This window comes from Pithys albifrons, chromosome 2 (assembly GCF_047495875.1).
Source record: "Pithys albifrons albifrons isolate INPA30051 chromosome 2, PitAlb_v1, whole genome shotgun sequence".
Classification (NCBI taxonomy): domain Eukaryota; kingdom Metazoa; phylum Chordata; class Aves; order Passeriformes; family Thamnophilidae; genus Pithys; species Pithys albifrons.
Window position 1 is genome coordinate 97274797 of NC_092459.1, and position 23218 is coordinate 97298014.

General features: G+C 39.9%; 1 protein-coding gene across 1 annotated transcript; it reads left to right on the plus strand.

Moving 5' to 3' along the window:
- The first annotated feature begins 436 nt into the window (after positions 1-436).
- RRP15 (ribosomal RNA processing 15 homolog) lies at positions 437-22626 on the plus strand. Its single transcript, XM_071578933.1, has 5 exons — positions 437-547; positions 3790-4064; positions 5858-5955; positions 6782-6980; positions 22153-22626. The coding sequence occupies exons 1-5, from the start codon at positions 466-468 to the stop codon at positions 22303-22305; spliced, it is 807 nt and encodes a 268-aa protein (XP_071435034.1). The 5' UTR covers positions 437-465; the 3' UTR covers positions 22306-22626.
- The last annotated feature ends 592 nt before the right edge of the window (positions 22627-23218 follow it).

A 23218-nucleotide genomic window follows, 5' to 3' on the forward strand; every position in this document is an offset into this window, starting at 1 on the left:
GATGCTGCGATGCCCTGTGAGACTGTGATGCCCTGGGATCCTCTGGGATGCCCTCGATGCTGGGATGCCCTGAGATACTGTGATGCTTTGGGATGCCCTGCGCTGCTGTGATGCCGTGTGCTGCCTGTGCCACCCTGCGCTCCCCGGGGCCTGCCCCGGCCTCCCTGCTCGGTCCGTGGGTGCCGTGACCCCCTCCACGGCGCCTCCGCGGGGCCGGCGCAGCCCGACAGAGAGCGAGCCGCGGGCCTGGCTGGGCTGCGCCCTGCGCTGGCAGAGCCCGAGGGGCGGGAGGACGAGCCCACACAGCCCGCTCTGCACTGCCCAGCCCGCCTCTGCCCCGGGCCCGCCGGGCACGCCCCGGAAACCGCCGCCGCCGTTCTCCTGCCCGGAACCTTCGGAGCCGGAACGCAGTTTGGCGGAACGGAGGCCGGGCCGGAGCACGGCACTGGGTGGACGCCGGGGAAGATGGCGGCGGCCGTGGCGGGCCCACGTGGGCGCGGGGCGGCGGCGGGTGCGGACACGGGCAGGGGCACCGACACGGACAGCGGTAACAGGGGCAGAAGGGGCGGAGGGTGGGTCTCTCTCTTCTTATAAAGACTCTCCATCGGCCGCTCTGGGCCGTGTCTGGCCCTGGCGGCCTTTCCCTGCCCCGTCCGAGCTGGCCGGTGAGTCCGAGGCCCCTCATCCCGCTCGCTCCGGGCCCTAGGCCGAGGGCTGGAGCCGTCGGCGCGGGGGATGGGGGCTCAGGCCCCGGCCCAGCCACCTGCTCAAGCCCCTTCCCAGCCGGGGTCCCGTGGGTGGCATTCCCGTTATGCCCCGTGTTGTGCCTAGCCCTGCTCTTTGCTCCTACCCCTCTATTCAGCCCAGGGGCTACCGACAGCAGCTCCTTAATGCCATGGACCCACTAAAATTACTCTCGCTGCCTTCTTGACGGAGGGGGAAGCGACTGTGCAGAGCTGCACGAGTTCCGTGTCTGCGAGACCGGGATCTGCTTCTGTACCGAAGGAAACCCGCGGGATACGCCAGTTACAGTGACTCACCAGGAGAGCACAAACACTCCTACCCTCATCCTTTACGTACAGTTCTCCACGCGTTCTTGCCTCCTTGTGTGTTGTGAGGGAGTATGTAACGAGTTGTGGTCCCTTCTTAATTATGTCTTGCAATTGGATTGCTTTTTTCCCTTCCTTCTGGGGGGATTCAAGCTTGTTCCCGTTTGGAGCTGTACCTCACACTGGGTCTGTTTGCTTCGAGGGTCAAAACAAGCCAAGGGGAAGCCTCGTGTGGAAGTTTCTTTCAGAGCTCATTTTGAAATGTTCTCTATGTTAACTGTATGTCTACACCTTGATCGCTGAACAAGTTTAGAAGAGTAAAGTATGGAGATGTATGTGTGCATTTCACACACACACAATTAGGACTTTTTATATTAAACCTATGCCAGGCATCAAGCTTTGCAATTCTGAATAGAGCCCCAGGTCCTACTTCTGATAGAGTTAATCAAGTTTAAATTACTTTGAGATACTTCTGCTTTATCCCATTCTGTTTTCTGATACTCTGATGTATAAAAGTAAGTTATGGCTAGTCCTTGAAGCCTTGCTAATCGTTCTGTAATTGTTGAAAGCAAAATGTTTTTGGTATTATTTGGCAGCATTATTCTATTTTATTGGCAGAAAATATTATGAAAATAAATAAATACATTAGCAATTTTCCTTTTTAAAAGTCTGATTGGTTGTTTTTATGGCTAACTGTGGAAGTTGGTCTTAAGCAACTGGGAAATTCACATTTGGCAGTTGTTTGTAGGTATAAAAAAGTCCCAAGTAGGGGTTGATTTCTTGTTTAAAAACTAGTGATATCCTAGGGGTGAAAACTTGACATTTTACGTGTAGGAACCAGGATGTGGTGATGCAACTTCCTCACATGCAATGGTTTGAATTTATTTCTTTTAGTTTGGAACTCAGGATATGAAGGAATGCTGATATCCAAAAGGATATAACAGGATATAAAGGGTGCCTTTAAGTAGTTACTGAATGTGTTGAACAAATTTGCTGCTTCTAAATTTCAACTTTATAGTAAGGACTGTTGAAAAATACGCCAAGCCCATTTTTTTTCTCCAGTCGAGTGTGACACAACACTTTGTTTGCCTTGATGACAGTAAAAGTCATACTGATACAGATAATGACCAAGTACTCAGTAATTATTTCTCTTCCACATTTGTTTTGTAAACATATTACTCCTTTCCATGGTGGTGACTAAATGCTCTCCAAGCCTCTAAACATGCCTGGGCATTGGAGGTTTTGTTTTAAATTGGTTAATGCTACTGTTTTGCTGCTATGTTGTTTTTTTTCCTCTGGTTTAAAAAGGTGTATGAAGAAGGCAGAATAATTAATAAGTCTGGCAACAGAGTGTATGTTTATGTTTACTAAGTAATTAAAAAGACAGTTGATTAATGGGAAATATCATTAATAGCTGTCTGCGTGGTTTTATGGAAAACAGATCTTGTGAAGCAGTCCCAACTTCATTCTCTTAATTATTTGATTAATAAAGGTAGTTCATGGGATACAGTAGTGGTTAGAAAGTAAAGCACTTGGCTCAGTAGTACTGTGATTTTAAAATTCTCTTTTTTAAGTAGTGTGACAGTGGTGGATGGATGAAAGTGAGGTACCTGGCAGGGATGGGGTGTCAGAAACCAGCCTCCTTCTGTCCAGCTCTGGATTTGTGGCCTTGAAAGTTGTATTTAAGATAATTAATTTAAAATTTCATGCAGCACAAATATTAGTGGAATAGTAGTTAATAACGGCAGGAAATATGTTTGCTGTGCTCTTGATTATATGGTAAGGTGGGTCCACTGAAATAACCAAACATATTTTAGCACACCCTAAACTTACAGACTGTTTCTTTCTAGTGAGTCACCCGCACCGTTAAAGGCTTTTATTTTCTCCATTTGACCCACTGAACAAACAAATGAGGGACGTGGCAGATTATTCATGTGTTTGATGTGACATCTAGTTGGCTGTTCTGTGCTGTCTTGATGTTTCTTGATTCCAAACTTCGATACTGTAACTTCAGTTTCTTCGGTTTTTGTTTTGAAGGACTCATAGGGTAAGGAAACATTAATTTGGGGGTGTAGTATTTGAGTATAAAGAACTTGAACATTTACTTATACCAGGAGAGCTCAGTGGCTCTGGTTTCTTTTAAGCTACCCAATGGCTGTTTAGATTCTGTACTTCATAAGACAGTCTCCCCTGTGTTCATTATGCTTTGGTAATCATACTTTTCTATCATGTAAGGAATACCCCTCCAGCTTCAATTTAATCCCTGTGGCTGTTTGCACTCAAACACCAGATGTCACTGTTGCAGTTTCTACGTGAGCATGTACATACATATGTGTATACATACAGATATCTGTGTATATGCATTCATAAGTTATGATTTCTGAACTGGAAAACACAGGGGTTTTTTCCCCCCCACAATTACCAGCCCTAAACATAAAAATATTAATTATTCTAATAAGAAATATCCAAGACTGCCTTTGCCCTTTTACCTACCCACTTCAGTCACTTCAAATCATTGCTGAGATTAGCAAGCACTTGCACTGCATAGTTTCTAGTAAACTCATTATGATGGTTTTTGCCTTCTTGAGGAATTAATTGTAACAATACATGCACAGCAGTGCATGGATCTGAATTCCAATAACATTTACATATGGAGCAAATTGTGCTAGTGATAGATCCTTAACAGAAACAGAACTCCTGACATTTTTTCTTTTTTTTTTTTTTTAATTTTGATCTCTAGATTCTGATTTAAGCTCAGAACTTCCAGAAGACACCTACTCTTCAGGAGATGAAGCCCTAGATGGTGATGATGAAGATGAAACAGAAGCCCTTGGCAATGTGGTTGAAGAGGCAACAAGCTCCAAAGATGGCCCAAGTTCAGGCTGGGCAGATGCCATGGCAAAAGTGCTTAACAAAAAGATTCCACAGAATAAGTCCACCATCTTGTCCAAGAACAAAAGCCTGGAGAAAGAAAGAGAAAAGGAAAAACAAGAAAGGCTGGAAAAAAGGATGAAGGTGAGAAAAGGATGCAGCATTTCATGTGCAGTCACAGTCAGATGGGCTACATGCAAGATAGCCTCAGCAGAGATTTGGGAGAGTGTTCTGATACCACCTCAGTTTTGGAATCTCTCCTCCACAGTGATCTTGAGTAACTTTAATTTTTTTACTTTTCAGTCATGCTGTGTAGGGCTTTTTCCCTTACTACATTTTCTGGGTCATGAGGCAGGCTGATCTTTGACAGCAGGACTGTTCCAGTCTGTCAGCTTAAGGTGTTTTTGTTGTTGAGAAGGTGAAAGCAGCTGCTTTAAGCTTGGTTTTCTAATTGCTGCTGTTAATTTGGATTGAAATTCACTTTGTCAGCATTGCAAGTTGAAATAGTTCTGTCACAGAAAGTGAGGAGAAAGAGATGAAAACTTCCTTCATTTAAATTGTGCCACAGCTTCCAAAATCAAGGTCTCTAGATTGAGACTGCAGTAGCCATTGATGTGGTTGTGACTTGTTGTTTGCTCTCCTCGATGATTTTCGTGGTTGGGTTTGCTACTACGGTGTCTGTTCCCTAAATTGCTTCTGGTTCTGAAACTGTTACGAAGAAAGCAAAATTATGTTGGCAATAAGTCATTTGTTTGTGTCTTTAGTGGAACTTTTAATTTCAGGCTATGATTGATTTACCTTCAGGCTAGAAATACATTAATAGTTTTAATGTCTCATCTTACCAGTTCTGTTTCAGTGGGATAGCCAGGTTATTCACCTGACAGTTTGGGACATGCTGTGGTTGGGCCACAGCTTGCCTTTTAAATACAGAGACCTTTAGTACAGCATCCATGCAATTAAGGTTGTCCTAAATACCTGTTCTCATCCACTAAATATGTGGGAATACTGCAAACCAGAGGTGGGCTCCAGGTCCCCAAACTGACCTGTTTACCTTGGGAAAACTTGAAAGCAGTCTGCCTTCCATTGCTGATGGAAGGTAGGATAGGGCAGTTCTTTTGATCAAAGGCCAAAACATGGTCATAAACTCAGAAATTCATGGTAGTCTGCCTGGAATTATAAAGATAAGGATTCTGAAATTCCATTAAGGCTTCTTGCATAAAACAGATTTAATGCAACATCATCAGGCCTAGAACACTGTTAAATTGTTCAAAGGGAAAGAAAAAATTTCACTAAGTTACTCTTGAAGCTGAGATTGTGAAATACAGTGGTTGCCTATTGCAGCAGAAGCAAAGCTGGGGATATTGTTGCCCCTGGTAATGGAAAATGGATCAGTTTGGTTTTGAAACAGCCTCAAAAAAACCAGACAAAAATCAGTATTGTACACATGAGTTACTGTCCAGTGGACACTTGGTACTCTTCCTGTTGTTTGAGTTCTGCCTGTTGCAGTCTGCTGAGCCTTGCTGTTGGTCATAAAGCTATTTTGGGATTAATTCTGCAGGGGAAGTCAAATTCTAGAGGCTCAACATGTGACGTGCCTGTCTTGATAGACCCAGGACTTTATTATGTATGTATTTCTCTGTCATTAGCCTGTGAGTCTTGGAGTTGAAAGCTGTGTTTGAATAATTTCCTTGTTTATGGCAGTCAGTGTGAAAGTGTTTTTATTCTAGACTTTTTTCACTGAAGCAGGTGACTCTTTGAGATTTGACTGTGAGCCTTGGTGTGTCAATGCAAGAGAATTTTCTCAGAGCTGTTGTCCAGCCCCATATTGGATCCCCTCTGACCCTCAAACCAAACTAAACTTTCTAGATTATTTTTTTCCTCCTGCTACATACTCTATCAGAGTATGCTGCGTTCTCATAACAATATTTATAATGCAGCTCGATAAAAAGCGGGAATGGGAAATGATGTGCCGAGTGAAGCCAGATGTTGTCAAAGACCGAGAGAAAGAAAGAAATCTTCAGAGAATTGCCACGAGGTAAGAGTTTTTCTGAATGCTTTCCTTAAATATCAAAAAAGGGAAGAAAAGGCCTATGTGGGTAATCTGTTTCCAATCAGATTGAACCCTTAAAAAGTGACTACCAGGAGCCGATAGATTTATATACAGGTCTGCATTGTACAGTATCATGTTCAACAGATTTCAGAAGCTTTATGAAAGAGTAAAAATTTAGATGGGAATCTAATGTTTGCTTAACAGAAGTGCTTTGTTGGATCCCCTCATTTTGTTAATTTAATGCTTTAAAAACGCAGAACAGTTGTTTCTACTGTTCTGGTTTTTTTGCTTCTCCACAGAGGATTCCCCAAATGGATGGCTGTTAAGTTCAGCTGCCCGTTCTGTGTTGGAGTAGTTTGGTGTTAGAGGACTAGTTGAACACCCTGATGCGCTGCCTGTGTCTGTCTCTACTCATTCCTCTGCCTTGTCCCCCAACTTCAGCTGCCCTTAAGATCTTGCCTGTGGAAATTAATTGCTGGTTGTAGGACGAGTATCAAGCTTCTGAGGATGAAACATGCTCATGCACTGGTATCAGTGCCAAATTACCATGCTTACTTCAGGGTCTGAATAGTTATTTGTGGATTTGTTTGTTACTGGTTTCTAGCAATAAATGTAAAGGAGGAGTGAAAATTGAAAGTCTTCCATTGGAGCAAATATTACTTCTTAGCTTAATTGGGGGTCCTACTAACCATTTTGGGGAGCTAGAAGCTATCCAGGATCTGCACTAATTAGTTGCTTTGGTAGGGGGTTCGTTTCTTTAAAAGAAACTTGAGTTAAAAAATCTGTTGTCTTGTTTTTTTCCCTATCCCAGAGGTGTTGTACAATTATTTAATGCTGTCAGGGCACACCAAAAGAACATTGATGAGAAGATGAAGAAAGCTGGGAGCTCTGACAGGCGGCGTGCTAAACTGCTGTCTTCTGTTTCCAAGAAAGATTTCATCAATGTTTTAAGAAACATGGAGGGTGCTAAAGGAGGCAATAATGCTGGAAAGGCCACAAAATGTAAACAGGTAGGCTTCATCTGTGAGAAGAAAATGCATACAAGATACCTTCTCAGTATAACTGATGTCTGTTAATGTGCCTGCTCTTTACAACAGCTGTGATTCGAATGACTGCGGTGTTTTGAGACTTCTTAGCGAGGGAAAAAGTACCTCTTAGCCTGTTTTCTGTCTTTTGCCTATCAAAGTACAAACTGCTGGAAGCTCTCCTGATAAGACATTGAGCCTTGTATGCAAATAACTTGGTTTAGCTGTGTGTTTAAAAAAAAAATATTTTTATCTTGAATTTTGCACCAAGCATAAAACAAACTGCTACATTTTAGTGCGTTGTGACATTTGGAATGTCACCAGTAATAGTTCCTTAAAATTGTTAAAGACAGGGAGGCTCTTCATCTTACATTGTGTACTACTTGTGTGTAGCCACAGTTTGGTCATGTCCAACTCGCTTCCTTTGAATGGTTGTGGTATCTGGAACTGAAGGGATTTGCCATACGAAGTGAATGCCACAATGGAAAAAAGGAGAGACATAGTAAACATCATATGTAGGCTTTTCTTTCCCTGATTCTGTGTGTGTATTTAGGCTGATGTGGCTTCATTGCTGTTAAGATGTTTTGGAAAGAAATAGATTCCATTTTTTCCAAACGTGTTTAAGAGAGATGCGGTGGAGTTGGACTCATCCAACTCTTCATTGGTTCTTTCAACTCAAAGTAGCTCACGTTTGAAAACAAGTTCCTCAGACATACTCTCTCTCATATTTCAGAAGCTGCATGTTTTTGAAGCATATCTGTGTTCAGGTTTGAAGTCTGTGCTTGGTAATGGGTGGAATACTGCTGTTGGCCCAGACTCACAGCAGTTAACTAAGTGCTTTTCTGTGCCAGGAAGAAATACTTTAATCAGTTGGGAGACAACAGTTTGTCATATGTTTTTTGTTTGTGTGCACTTAGGGAACATGCTGAAACATTGCCTGGCATGAAGTGCTCATACAATTTTCATGCAAGTGTAATATTGAAGTATTTTTTAAATTCTTTGGATAATGAGAACAATTTAGCTTGGTGCTGACACTTTATTTCTCCTTAAATAATTCCAGCTTGCTTGTTTGGGTGGGGGGCCGTGTGTGTGTGTGTGGTTCTTTTTTTGTTTGGGTTTTTTTCCTCCCCTGGAATAGGAGAATATGAGAGCAATAGCAGTGCCAACTACTGTTGTAGTCGGCATTGAATCAATGGCTGAGCAAGTAGGACCTTAGTTTTCTTTTAAGTCAGATTGTAGCAGGATAATTTTCTAATTAGTAGGTCAGAAAACATAGATTGCAAATGTTCCTATACTATATAAAAAAAGAGGTCTTATTTTGGCAGTGTCAATAACAGCATATGTCCATTCAAGTGCTCTGGAGAGTCTTTAGATACTGGCTGGTTAGTGTTGAGTTTGACTATTAATATAGGTGCTCATTTCACGTTCCTTGTGAACAAACCTGGGTCAAGAGTTAGGGGTTTTGGTAGGGGTTTTGAATACTGTGTCTGCCTAGAAAGACCACCCCTCCGCCTCTCTCCCTTGTTGCCTTTGCTTAAGTGATTCTCCATTCAATACTAAACCAAACTCTTCAATAACTTCTTTCCAAGCTGTTCTTAATCTGCCTTATTTTCTCTTGAGAACATATCTTACTCATTTAGCAGGCTCCCATCCTGGTAGCTGATGCTTGAGCTTCAAGCCAAAATCTGATCTTCATTCTCCTCTTCAGAATTACACGAACATTTAGTCACTGAACAGTACTGCTGGTCTCCACTGTCATATCTCTGCTTCTTGGTCTTTGGGGGTGTTTCAGAGGGTAGTAAGCAGGGATAAAGCTTTTCAGCATTGAATTCCTTGCAGCAGGAGTTTGGTAGATTGTTTGTGCCCTCTGAAAGCATCTGTTTGTTTTGTGGGGTTGTTCTTTCTAGAAACCTGATTTGTTTTTAGCATTTGAGAGTATAGCATGTATTTCATTTTTAGAAAAGAGGGGGGAAATGTATTTATTTATCTCAACAAAAACAATGGAAGAGATGCCAATCCCAAACTCCAGGCATTCTGCCATCAATTAAAATGCAGTCCAGAACAATAAAAACAATACCCCACCCACATAAAACAAGCAGTCAGCAGGAAAAATATCAGAATAAAGTTTTACCAGTGAAAGCAAACCTCTCTTGACTCAAGCCTTGTGCTGTGGCAGCAGACTTGACTGTATTTGTGGGAACAGGCAAATGCTTTTTCTTGCTCTGCAGTAGTTTTTGAATGCAAAATTTGCTGCATATTTTTGAAAGTTTCCTGTTTACTTCTAAATGTCAGGGGTTGTGGAAGAAACCTCCTTACAAAGGTCTGTTATGATTGACTTTTTAATCAAGTATATTTATGCATGAGAAAAAGACATTAAATGCTCTGTGAAGGGCTGTCTGCAGCAGTGGGATTTCATGGTAGCACAACCACTTTTTGAATTCTGTTCTCTATTTACATCAGCTTCATATATTGGTGGGAAGGACAGGTAAACTGTGCCCTGTGAGAAGGCTGTTTATGTTCTTGTATACTTTTAGCCCTTGGCCTCATTGTTGCTTGTTGTTCACCTACCAAGATAACTGTGAAAGAAAGACTTTAAAGCTGTGAAAGTTTTCCTATGCCCTTCTTATGAAACTATAGCCCTTCTTGGGATTTTGTGTGCCCAGATGGGAGTAATTATTTTTCTGAGCTGGAGCCAAAAGCTTTGCCTTTCGTATCATTAGCTGTTTATCAAGGTATTTCTTAATCCTTGCTGAGCCAGCTGACTTGTGTAATATTTTTTCCTGTTTTTTTCCAAGGGACTGTGCATGATACTTGCCTCTGGGTAAGATTATCTAATTTCCCTCCCCTCACCACCTTGTCCGAAGCCTTGCAGTGGGGGAGAAAAATGTAATCATTTTCTTTTTTAAAAAGTCATACTTGTTTGTTGTTTGTGTGAGGGTTTTTTAAGTTTTGGGGTGGGTTTGTGTGGAAAGCATTTATGGGCAGATATGAAAGCTTGCAATCTTGTTCAACACAGTCCTTACAGACTGGATTTTCATTTCAATATGTGTTGGTTGCATCTTGCAGTTCCCACCTGTAAGAAACATTATTAAACTACAAGTTTAGGAAAGGTACTTATCAGAGATGCTGTTTTTCCAGCCCCAGAGGCTGAAGTAATCTTTATAGAAGAAATACAAAAAAATTGGTAGTGGCAGTAAAGGATTCCTTGCAGGAATCTTTTGGTTTTTTTCAGGTCCTTAAGAAATTTCTGGGTGCTCTGAGGAAGTACTTTTGCTTCCAGGGTTGAATGAAGTTTCTGATCTCTTAGAGTTGCACAGACTGGCTGATGTGGTGAATTACATGAGGTCTTGAAATCGTTATTTTAAGAAAACAAGGAATTTCAAAATTTGCATTCTCAGAGCAGCCTCAGCTCTTCTCCCTTACAAGCAGGGTCGTTCAATACCAGAAGATTTCATCTTGACTTTTTGCTTGTCATTTGTGCTGCTCCCTGTAAAGCATTACTGTGTGGTAAAACATTTTCTAGTATATGTCATATAAACAACTGGCATGAAAGCTACAGATACTCTTTATGGCAGGCATAACCTGAACTCATGAACCTTTCACTTTCAATTAGGCCTTTGTAGCTTGATTTGGCTTCAACTTGTAAGTTTTCTTACACCAGATCTGTGGCAGAGAATTTCAACGGTGCAAGTAAGAGCAGGATTTCCTGGCCTACTTCAGTCACCATGATCCAAATTCTGTAAAATAATTTTTCTGTAAGCTGTACTGGCTACATGACCTGGACGTACAATTTGCTTCCTGTGTTGTGATGACATCTGGAAAAAATTGGTTATTGGTCTCAAAATAGTACCTATTCTAAGATAATTTATTGATAGGAAGGAAGATGAGTGGAGAAGAACACAAGTGCTATTTCATATCAGCTATTGCTCTTATGGGACTTTAAATAAAGTGCTTTTCCAGAAAAGTTCCTTCTGCCTGAAGCGTATTTTATAAATGCTCCTCGTGGTTGGTAAGTAATTTTTAAGCAGAGTGATCAGAGTCAGGTTTACTATAGATTTTTCTTTTGTTCATAAGACTTTAATTTTAAGCAGTAGTTCAAAGATTGTTCAAGGGCACAAGGAGCACTACACTCCTGACTCTGACTGCTGTTCTTACTGGGATACAAGAATTGGCATGAGGGCTTTCATTTTTCAAGTTAAATAAGGATATATAATGTGCTTTCCAGCTTAAACGTGAGATCTGTTTAAATACTGGGGGAGTGACTGCCTTCTTTTTCTTGCAGCTGTGTAAGTACTGGCCCTCAGCATGTTCTGCTTTTTTCTCACTGTTTCCACAGTGGAGAAATGGGGAGGGGAAAATAATATTTTCATCCATATACCTGTTGAAAGTTACAACAGTCTGAACAATTGCTTCAAGCAGCTGTAGGAAATGGTTTGTTTCTGAAGTATGGATGAAAGCGAAGATGACTTCTAGAATTTGGTAAGGTGTATCAACACCTCTCTTAATCTTAAAAGGAAACTTTTTTTTCCTTAGGTGATAATGGCATTGCAGAGTAGCAGAGGTTTATTACTACGGCTGTTGTGTGCTGGTTTTAGAGAAGAAATTGAAGGAGTAACCAGGCATGCATGTATTCCAGCAGATTTGAGGGGGCAGCCAAGTATTAATTTAGTTCAGCTGCAGCCAGAATAGATGTTTTCTCCAGTTTTAATAAATGTCTTCCCATCACATGCACAGAAACTTTTAATATGAATTCCTCTGGATACTGCATTTTTATCCGTTTGTCCCACATGTGTGTACATACTCTTGAAACTCACCTCTTGTATGTTTGGAGCTGATGCTTTTAACGTAGTTTCTTGGTTTTGTACCAGAAGGTTGCTGATTACCTAATTGCTGCGTGCTGCTTTTTATCCTAGAGATAACTGCAGTGTAGCCTGCTACCAGTTTCCTATTTCCTGTATTCCTTATGTTTGTTAAGGTAAAGGGTTTTTGTGAAGTATTAGAATTTGTTTGATGATGACATTTTTACTTTAAATCTGCTTAGAAGATGTATTGACTTAAACAGTTCAGGTATCAACAGGATTAGGGTTTTAAGATGTGCAAACTCAGTTTCCTATCTGTTGCCATAGCTGGTAACATACATCTGTGTTAACATGGAAATGTAGGCCAATAGTTGTCAAAATTTAAATGTATATTTGATTGATAGATGTTAAGAACTTGACACTGTGAGTTCAACTCCAGATAAGAGGATTAAGGGTCATGTGATAGGCTATATTTCACTAGGTTCACCCTTTTCCTGTTTTTTTATACTCAGATTTCATTTTTCTACCCTCTTTTTCAGACGCTTGATCAGAATTCAGAAGGGAAAAAAAGACTGTGATTGTGCACTTTATTCCCATCTCCTTTTTTTATCCTCTCCTGTTTTATGTTCCTGAGAGATTCTTTTCCCCTGCACCTGAGGGCCAAGTACGCAGCCCAGCATTCTGGTGCCTGATGTGAGAGCAGCCCTGACAGTTGTTCTCCCAGAAAGGCCAGTTCCCTGTTAGTCACTATGGCCACGTGTGGTCCAGCTTAATGCTGTCTTCTAAAAGGCAGATATAGTCAGTGAGGACAGATGTCTAAAGAGAACTTGGATGCTGAATGCCTGTTCTGTCTACTGAGGTGATGACTGGAGGTTGAGGAAGGCAGTCTTCCAGATGTTTATAACTTGTCCTAGTCCAGGCAAATGTTCATGGAGATGGCAAAAGATATATTCTCAGCTGCAAAATACATCCTTAACTGATTTTTAAGTTCAAAAAGAATGAAGGACGCGAGGTTTTAATGGATTCTTGTAGGAAATGTCTCTTTCTTCCTTAGAGCTGAAGACAAAATATTTTAAGTTTGTCTTTCTGTGAAAAGGCATGGAGTTATTTTAGTTGAAACATTGCAAACGCCATCAGCACCAAGTGGTTAAAGTTTGGCAAATTTTTAAGTGAATGTAAACAAAACAGGGTCTTAAGATTGAAATGTCAGGCAATACTGAGATAGCTCCATCTGTCATATTTGAAAGTAACTTCCCTTGCTATTTGTTTATTAGTGCACAGAGTGCTATGATGGTGGGGTTTTTCTCCCAGAAGATGTTGCAAGGTTATTTTTCAGTAAAACTATGTCTAAAACAACCACATTTGAAGAACTTGTGGCATACATCTTCTTTTGATCTTCCCATAAGTATACAAAGCACTAAGAGTCAAATCCTATTAGACTTTTATCTGGTAAATCGAGTTGGAAGCCTTATAAAAGCAGCTCTCCACTTTTGGCTTTGTTCATAACTCTTATAGGCAGGGCAATGTACTTAGAGAAAAATACATCTAAACATTTCATGAAGCTTTATAAAAAATGTTCTCTGGAAGTAAAAAGTTTGGGTGGAGTTGTCTATCTGAACAAGTTGTGTTTCCTTCATCTAAGCATTTTCTATTGCAAATTATCTTGAAAAGTAATTCCTTTGCTTTGAAGTTTTATTAAGGTATAAAATGCTCTGATTTCCAGAGTGTTGAACTAGCAGATGTATATTATAAATTACCTCTGTGGGCATCTACTTATCTGTTTATCTTGGTAAACTTCAGGAGTGATGGGTCAAACTGCTTCCAGCTTTCAATGGTTAGAGATTTTTTTTTTAATGGGAAAATCTGGCCAGTTTTTAATGGGTGTTTCTGAAATTTACTGAAAGCTTAGAAAATGCACCTTTTTTTTTAACCTAGTATTATTACAAATTATACTAATGCTGTCTCTAGGAAAGATCTGACCTCTTTTTGGTTCGTTGCTGAACCCTGGACAGTGTTCTGCAGGTGGTCTGTGTCATTTCTGCTCCACCTGCAGCTGTTGGGAAAACCCATACAGAAACATAGAAGGAGATGGAAAGGTCAGAAATGCAGAGAAAGTGTAGCCAGATGGCTAAGATAAGGCATTGGGATCATGGGCAGTTTACATGTTCCTTCATCAGGTTTAAGCTGCTTTCAGAAAGCAGCCTGGGAGTGTTGCCATTTAAGCAAAAGCAGGGGCAAAGGGGGTAGGGAAGTTTAATCAAACAAGCTGCTTAGTAGACATAAAAACTTTGGTATTTCATATTTAGTAATAAAATTGCACAAAAGGGAGTTCCTCATGGGTTCTGGCTTTTGGTTTTTAACTCACCCTCCTACCTCATAGTTTTTTGGATCCTTATACTTCTTTTGGGACTCAGATGAGTGGAAATCCTGAGTCAGGAAGAGGAGGCTTTTTATTAGCCCTACTTCTTCCTCATCAGCTACACTGTCAGATGATTTCTTGAGTGCTGGAAGTGATGGACATGGTCATTACAGTAGCTTTTATTGTTTGAGACAACCTTTTGGGAATCACTCTGTTATGCCTCTTGCTGAATCATAATGAAAAACTGGAGGATTTCAGCATCATTTGTAGGAAATAATTTGAGTCATATTCAGATTATTCAAACATTTGCAAGCTGCTAATATATTATAAAAAAAAATCAAAATTACTCCAAACAGCTGCAGGTTTGCATGTTCCCTTACTGTGCCAACAGACAAACTTTTATAAAAACCTGCAGAAAATTTTAGGTACACAGTTGAGACAGTGCATAAGTGTCTGGCATAAATGGGTGACATCAGAGAAAAATCTGTTGCAATTTGAAAATGTTTGTCTAAAGTAGACTGTTGAAACACTTAAGTCCATGACTTCTGAGGGATAGTACACTGAAGGCCTTAGTCTTGACGGCGTGCTTTTTACTAGGCACTTACTGTTTCTGCATATTTTCCAGGTACAGCTTGATGGTTCTGGAACTGTGCAACTTGCAACAAGGATGTTGTGGATCTGTGTAATGTTTAGGTTGATGTTGATCTTTAAACTCTGTCATGTCTTCACTACTGCAGGAAATACACATTAAGAAATGTAAGACCATCTGATGAAGTTTTTTATTACTTGTGAGAAGTGACATGGCATTGATTTTTGGGTTGAAGTGCTACATATCTTAGAAAAGTTCATTATTCCTTTACTTTGAATCCCATCCAAACAGAAGAATTCTTGTTTTGTTATCTTCCTTTTAGTAGTAATGATGGAAGCTGGAAAGGAGTTGTCCATGTAAGATTGCTCTTGGTAATTACCCAGTATGCTTTCTAGTACAAAATGAACAATATTTTGCAGACAGGTTATCTGAAGTAATGATTAGCTAGCAAGAAAAGATGTTCTTTCTGATGGACAGTGTTGTCTTTTCCAAGTCAGAACTATAATTCAACTAGTTTGAATACCATAACTTGCTATAAAAATTTTTGTCTGCTAAGTAATGAAACTAATATGTGGCCTTAAATACAAAGGTCTTGATCATATGTTGTTTTCAACCAGTACTCATTGGGTCTTTATGTCAAGTATTAATTGATCCTGATGCTTGCAGTTTGCTCTAAGAATCCTGCCAATTAAGTACTTGAACCATGACAGCTGTGTGGAGACTCACAGATGAATAAAGGGGAGGAGTAACAGAGGAGTAATAGGTGAATCCACAGATAGTATGGCCAGCACAGTAGACAGTTTCACTGACTGCTGATAAACAGGTATTGCAGATGTGAAGGTAAAAGCATATAGATGAAGAAGGTGAAGCAGTTCTATTTTTACAGGAGGGAAAACCAAACAGGACTGAAAATGAGTAGTGATGGCAATGCTGAAAGGGTGTACAGTCTATAAACCTTCTGCTGCCGATATGTTGCATGATAACCTGTGCTATTTCTTTTTTTCTACCTTTTCCAGGTATCTTTTCTATAATAACTTTCAATCTACTTTGAGCTGATCTTTTCTTGGTACCTATTTAAAAATGCTTACTTGTGGACCATTTATTTTCTTTTTTTTAAGTCAGTTGAGTGTTTTGGCTTGACAGTTGGAAAGATAGTGTAATTATTTTGTTTGCAACATTGTCATGTTTCCTTGTAGTTAGGAGAACATGAGTTACATATTACAGAATGAGTATGTTACATATTACAGAATATTCCACAAGGGGAAACTGTTCCTACAGGTAAAGGTAAGAGTTCCTACCTGTGTTGTAACTTAATATAGGATTGCTTAGGTGAGTCTTATTTTTAAGTGAGTTTTTATTTTATGTGAGCAGCTTTGGTGTAGCATGCCCATGCTATTCATCATGCTCATTAAAATGTGTGAAGGGAATCTTGATGCCAGTATGGTCAAACATGTTTTGCAGCAACATGTGGTGAAATTCCTTGTGCAGCAGAAGGGTTTCTGAGATGGCTGCTGTCGAAGCTGGAGTACAACACAGGCTGAGGAGTTCCAGAGCATGCTGTATGCAGAAGGGCCCTCTGTTAAACTTGAATTCTTAAAATATTTTTGCTTTTTTCTGACAGAAATAACAATTTATGAAGTTTCTGGTGAACCAAGGCTGAGAAATATGTTCTCTCATAAGTTTTTTCTTAGATTCTTTTTTGCAACTGACATTTCATAATGATGCTAATGAATTTTCTTCTTTGCTTAGGCCCAGATTAATGCTCATTTTTAGAAATTCTGTAATTCAGTTCTGACTCCTCTAAAGCTGGGACATGTTTAAGCCTCTGCTTGGCAACCCAAAGCATTCCTTCTCATTCACACATCCACAGTTGTAGTAAACCCTAGAGGAGGAGGTAAGGATGGGGAGATTCCTCATGTAGGTCATTAGGCTCTGGGTGGTCTTCTGGCTGTGCTCAAAAGGAACATCAGTATTTGTTGTGCTTGTAGGAATAATTCCAGTGTGTTGCTTGCAGAGAAGTTTGAACAGGAACAGCAGGTTTCAAAACACACTGTAAAAAAATTTCATTCTAAGATTTATTTACTAGAATTACCAGAGCTGTGTGTATTGAGACCTTGTGAACCAAATAAATTTCCTGTGCCACTGTTGATATCCACAGGATGGTGTCACTTCAAGTATACAAAGGCAGATTAGTTCAGTTGCTCTAATTTCTCATTCAGAGAGGAATAAATGATCATGCAGAATTACGCTGCAGCAGAATAGATTTATCTTGTGCAGCTCACATGCTTTGCAAGCTTCAATATGCTTCCCAAAGTGGGTTGCTGTGATAATTGAGCTCAGAAGTTCAAGATAATAGTGGTATAGGTTATAATCTGTTTGCAAATCTGTGGTTTCTTAGCTGCTGGGATCAAGTTTACATAGGAGCCTTTGTTAAGAGTCACAATCTTGCTGTAATTCAAATTAGATTTGAATTAGTTAAATTTGAATTAGTTGAGAGCAGCACTGATGATCAAACCTAAGTATCATTTTTCTTTTAAAAATCATTACATTTTGTTTTCTGCTTATATTTCTGCTTTGGATACTTCAGCTGCAGTTTTATTTATTTCTTCCGAGCCTGAAGGAAACTTACTTTCTTACCCTGTGAGCTTGGATATTGCTGAAAATTAGTTTAGGAGAAGTGATTGTGCTGGTGTTCTTTGTTTTCCATTTCCTCCCCCTCTTCTGCCAAGTGGGTTTTTATTATTATTGCTATTATTAGTTTAAATTGAGATTTAACACACCTCAGTGTATGCCTGTGCTGTTTTGTTTTGGTGGTTTGTTTTTTTTTTTGAGCTCGGTTTAAACAGACTTGCTTGGGGATGAGAAACAGAATAGCAGCAGTCATTCAGAGAAAGAGGCAGGCTGGCAGGGAAGGTAATTGTCAGATGTATGTGAGAATGTGTTTTAGCAGTTACGCTTTTTAACTTCGTTATAACAAAAGCTTCCCTGTATTTCAAGGTCTTAGATGTTTGTGTTGAGCAAAACAGAGAAACCTGGGGAGGCAGTTCAGATTAATTAGACACGTTAGAATTGTTTTCTCAGGGCTTGAAGTTGTTGCTTGAGAGGTATTTATGTTAGAAATTCCTTCCCTGACAGGTACAAATAAACATTTATTGTAGGTGATGGTAAAGAGAGATGCCCCTGCAAGCTCTGCCATTTTATCTTTCACACGGGGCAAAGGTGTGGGAGTCCACTGTGCTGATTGTAATTCCTACATCTGAAAAACATTCCTTTGTTAATACCCTGCAGTTACTGTCTTCTGGACACAGGCTGTAGAGAAATCTCTACAACCCTGTAGGTATGTTTGCTGTTTTGCAGCTGCAGAGCTGGTAGGAGGTGGAGTGAAATGCTGTCTTTTGTCTGTGTGCCCTGATGTCAAGGCACTTCTTTTAATGCCATTACTTACCAATAAGCATTATGGACTTTGGTCTGTTTAAGTGTAAGATTCTGAAAAGCTCTGGCAAACTTTCCTGCTCTGCTTTTAGGATGCTGCTGTTCCGGTAAAGCAAGAGATGAAAATGACAGTGGTCTGTGACTTAGGTAGACTGAGCTTAATTCCCTTAAGCTTCCAAGCAAACAGGGTTCAACCTAAGGCACTTGTTTGCAGATTGAAGCAGCTGTGTATGGCTACATGTATGCTGCTGCTTCTAACAGCTTCAGAAGGGGCAGAGAGGGCTGATCTCACACCTCGGTGTCAGTGCTGTCTGCCAAAACCCCCGTGTTGAGTTTGGCAGGTCTCAGTTGAAGATACTGTCATGTCATTTACCAAGAGCAAATGATGTAGCTCTAGTTTTTTTGCAGTGGTAAAGAAATGAACCAAAACTAGAAGATTTCTAACTTGATCTTGATCTTACAGCTGCTGCTACTTGAGACTTTAATAAACCAATTTGTTCTAAAGCATCCAGGAAGCAGTTCCAGCCTGGATCCTATAAGCGATGGCCATTTATTCTAGGTGACAGAACTAAACTTTGTTGAAGGGGGTAGTTTTATTAGGACTTGGCTAAGAATTCCAGTTCATCTTGTCCCGGTGCAGATTGTAGAGGGTATGTCCTCAAACTGGAATTGGTTTGGGAAGGATATCCCTACTACAGAGCCCCTCTTGTGTGAGACTTGAGCTAATGCTGTGGTAGCTTAGGTGGCACACCAAGCAGGCAAGATAGTGTTTATTTATATGATTTTTGTTCAACTGGACTATTAGTCCATCACAGCAAGTAAGTAACTACAGTAGAGTAACCATACTGCACATTTTGGTCTGTCTTATTTCAGCTCATGATAACAAGTGCATCACCACGTACCACTGATTCTTGAGGTATTTTACTAAGTGCTGCCTCTCAGAAATTGGTTTTGAAATAGGTTGCCACAACTTCTGGCAAAGAGCAAAGCCATTCCAATGTATGTATAAAAGAGGAGAGGAAATAAAGTAACACTACAATTTTTCACTCCTTCCCTTACCAAAAAATTCCACATTATGTGGCATTACACTCTAATGTTTATATAGCCTGCTTTGTTTTCATTTGGGGATGTTCAAAGGGTACTTCAGTGTTGTAGTGAGAAGTGCATGAACAGCTGACTGGAAGTTCAAAAGCATTTCTATAAAGTGAAAGATGGTTTATTTTCCACGTGCCAAGAATCGTTTTTGTTTTATTTAGATGAAACCAGATTATGGCATTGAAAACCCAACTGTATTAACATTCTTACATAAAGCAAGTTGAGAAGTGATGTTAAAGTTGAACTAATTGCTAATTATAAAAATAATAGTCTTGCTTCATATTTTCTTAAAATTTCAGGAACGTTTTGTGATACAGTAGATTTTGGGAGTTTTTATTCTGAGGGCAAAATAGAGTAGTAAATGAGTTAGAGATGAAGATACTACACAAGGAATTTTCTGCATTTGGAAGCATGCTTAAAGTTGATTAAATATTTGCTTTCAAGCATTTAATCTTCATCTTTAAGGCAGGAACATGCTACCTATGGCTTTCTCCTTAGGGCTTGTTGTAGAACTCTATTCAAACCTTTGTGGTGCCTTACATAGTGGGTAATGGAGGATCAGGATCCAGCATCCCTCTTTTGTTAAGGTCCTGCTTTTGTCCTGTTGTTCACTTGACATAGCCAGAAAGAAGGGCTAATGGTTGCTGAATAGTAGCTTGTGATGAATTTGAGGATTGGGCTTTTCAAACCATGAGCTTCCACTGTCATTGCTGACAGTCATCTACTGCTTCTGTGCTGTTTAAAACCCAAAACAAAAGAAGCAGGCAAAAAAAAATCCCTATTCTGCACAGCTGGGGAAAAAACCCCAGAATTTCTGTTGGTTTTATTATTGGAAAAAAAAAGTGGATTGTTTTGTAAGAAATATTAGATGTTTCCATTTAGGTATTTCAGATTTAACTCTCTTAAATGCCACTGTTCAAACACTAATTTACAAAAGTTATAAAATTAAAAAAGAAAAAGCTTGGTGATTTTTGTAATTTTTTTTAACCTTTTACTACTCTGCAAAGGTAAATACATGAAACAACTGCAATACAGTTAAAAAGGAGAGAAAAAAGTTACCCTTTCCTTGTGTCACACAACAGAGTACCTGTATTTGCACTAATACAGGTTAATCCCATGTGGACGTTTTAAGGTCTGCCTGGGAACCCACCTTATTGGTCACTCTTTGATTCCAGGTAATTGATTGCCCTGTCAGAGATGATTTTTAAGCATTACTGGGTAGAGCATTGGAAGTGAATTGCTGCAAGAGTGGAAAGTGGTTAGGAGGCACTACCCTGGGGAAAAGAGGGATTGGATGGGAGTAGGCATTAATGAGAGCAGCTGTGAAGGCACAAAAGCAAACCCCAAACCAAAACACAGTGCAAACATCTTGAGGAACAGCTGTGGAGTTTCTCTTTTTTTGAGAACCTGGACGCTGGAAGATTCCTTTTGGGAAGAAAAGTATTAAGACTTGTTACCCTATTTTAGTGTTTCAAAAAGAATATAGGAGAAGCCACATTTAGCCTTTCTGCTTTGATTACCTGTTAAAAATACATACCTTGTTTGTCAGGCTTTTTGCACTCAAATAACTTCTGATGTTAGATTTACCTCTTCTTTATTCCTCATTTCTCCTGCTATTAAATTCCATATACTGCTCTTTCGCAAAGATTGCAAAGACATCAGCTTTAATATGCAGTGGTTCCAAATATCACATTCCTAGGTGTGTGACAGAGAAGAGGTTTGAAAAAATGTCTGCAGTGATCATACATTTACTGTCGGGTTTGCATCTTGTAGGCAAGTCTTCATCTGCACAGGATGCTCAACAAGTGACCTCATCCACTGTAGGGTATCAGGAGGTGGTAGTCACTAAATAGGGTGGGTCAGCGGAGGTCCATCCTCGAGCAGGGAGTGGGGAAAGCACACTTGAGATGCCAGTGTTAACTTTGGTTCAAAGACCCTGCAAAACTAAATTAGTGTTTTCAGTGTCCATAGTTCCACTTTGTAGGACAGTTTTTTGCTTGCCTGCTGGACACTGAGCTATGTTGTTCCTCAGAAGTATTTTGCTACTAAGGCAAAAACAACTAAAATAAATCCTTCTTCAGTAGACTGAGCAGCTTTTAGTATTTTCCTTCAGTAAGAATGCAGGAATAGCTTCAAGCTGTTCTTTAAATCTTTTGCCACAGGATGGGGCTGTTGCACTGCCCAAATGTGATCTGTCACATCAAAGAACTACAGCCAAGCACTGTTTTCAGTGCTAACCTGAAACTACACTCCTGTCACTTTTCTTTATTATTCACCAGTCCATGTAGTGGGCCTCAGTTTATTCGCTTTCAAGAGGTAGGAAACTTGGAGTAAGGTGTTGTTGGCTTGCTAAGTGTAGATCAACTTTGTTTCTTTTAGAGGCATTTTTGTACCATATGACAAGCCCAGGTAGTGAGGTAATAATCCACATAAAGGGGATTTGGTTCATGTATCACAGAATATTAAATATGGGGGGGTTAAGCCTTTATTAAATCCATACTTGTGTTTTAGAAATGTGCCAAGAAGTGTTCTAATGAAGCAGCACCTGGGGGTTAATAAATGATATCATGAATCCATTCTGATTGCCAAGAAAGATTTTAATAAAGGAAGCCATGCCCAGGGTTGACTGTTTTATCCATGAGGAATAATTGTTTTGTTTCTTTTATTGGTTGATTATAAGAAGTTTGCTTTTTAGCATCAAGTCATTTATGGTTGTCCTTCATGTTTCTGTGTACTGCTTGCATAAAGAACCAGCCCTTGGTAGGTCTGGCAGTGCAAACTGTAGGAGGTGTTACTTTGATTGCATGAAGAGCTTCCATCTTTTACTGCCTTTCACATTCATCTCGTGTTCCTCTGTCCCCTCTTCTCCCCTCAAACATTCAGGATGAAGTGAAGTCTGAAGATGGGCCAGAGTGGAATATACTGCGTGATGACTTCATGATGGGGGCATCTATGAAGGACTGGGACAAGGAAAGCGATGGAGAGGGTGATACTGAACAAGGAGGTGGTCTGAAACAAGAAGATGACAGTGACTGAATGAAACTGAAAACTGATCAAGATAATTTCTTACCTTTTTAACTTTGTATGGGTAAAACATCAGCATTCTGTGAATGTGCAACAGTTGGAGGATACCTCGTGTTGAACAAAAAAAAGACTTATACAACCTTGGAGTGTTTTCTCCTCCATGTCAAACTTTTATTTAATATAGCTCCATTTGCTATACTGAAATCCTGAAATATTTTCCAAAACAAGTATAATTTTCAACATATTTCCAAAACATTTTGTACAGTCAAAATAGTGGCACTTGCCCAATGAAAGAAAGATTTTGCCAAGGTCATTAAAAGTTTATACATTAGTCATGGCGATTGATGTATTATTGTGCCTGCATTTTCAAATCAGTGTTGCATTTTGAAAGGTTGTTGCAATTTGCAATAGAAATGGCTTACAATAAACACAGAAATGCCGTCACCTTGTAAAGTTATCGGACTCCTATAGAGTCTTTACTACGTTGGCCAGAAAAGGTTCTGTAGATAATAAAGAAAAGTAACCGTTAATGTGATAGTTCTGGTTGTGGAGCATTTGATTGGAGACAACTCTGAAAACATAATTGTAAAAAGAGAGACTTGACCCTACTGATTGGGGTCTTTCTATATAATTTATATATATATATGTGCGTTTTTTCCATTGGAAGTCTGAAGTTGTATAAGCTAAGAGGCTGAGGAAAAGACAGTCATTGCTGTTGGTTTCACTGGAGAGGGAGGGCTTTTCTAGCTATACTGTATGAAGTTGTGTTCAGTGTTGCTTCATTTGCAGTTCTGGTGTTCTGGCCTTTTTCAGTAAGGAGATGGAACTCTGAGATACATCCCTTGGGTTCAGTCAGCTCTAATGCTAATTCCTCAGGTCTGTAAAGGGTCAAATGAGCCCTTCCTCTCAGGCACATACCATAAAA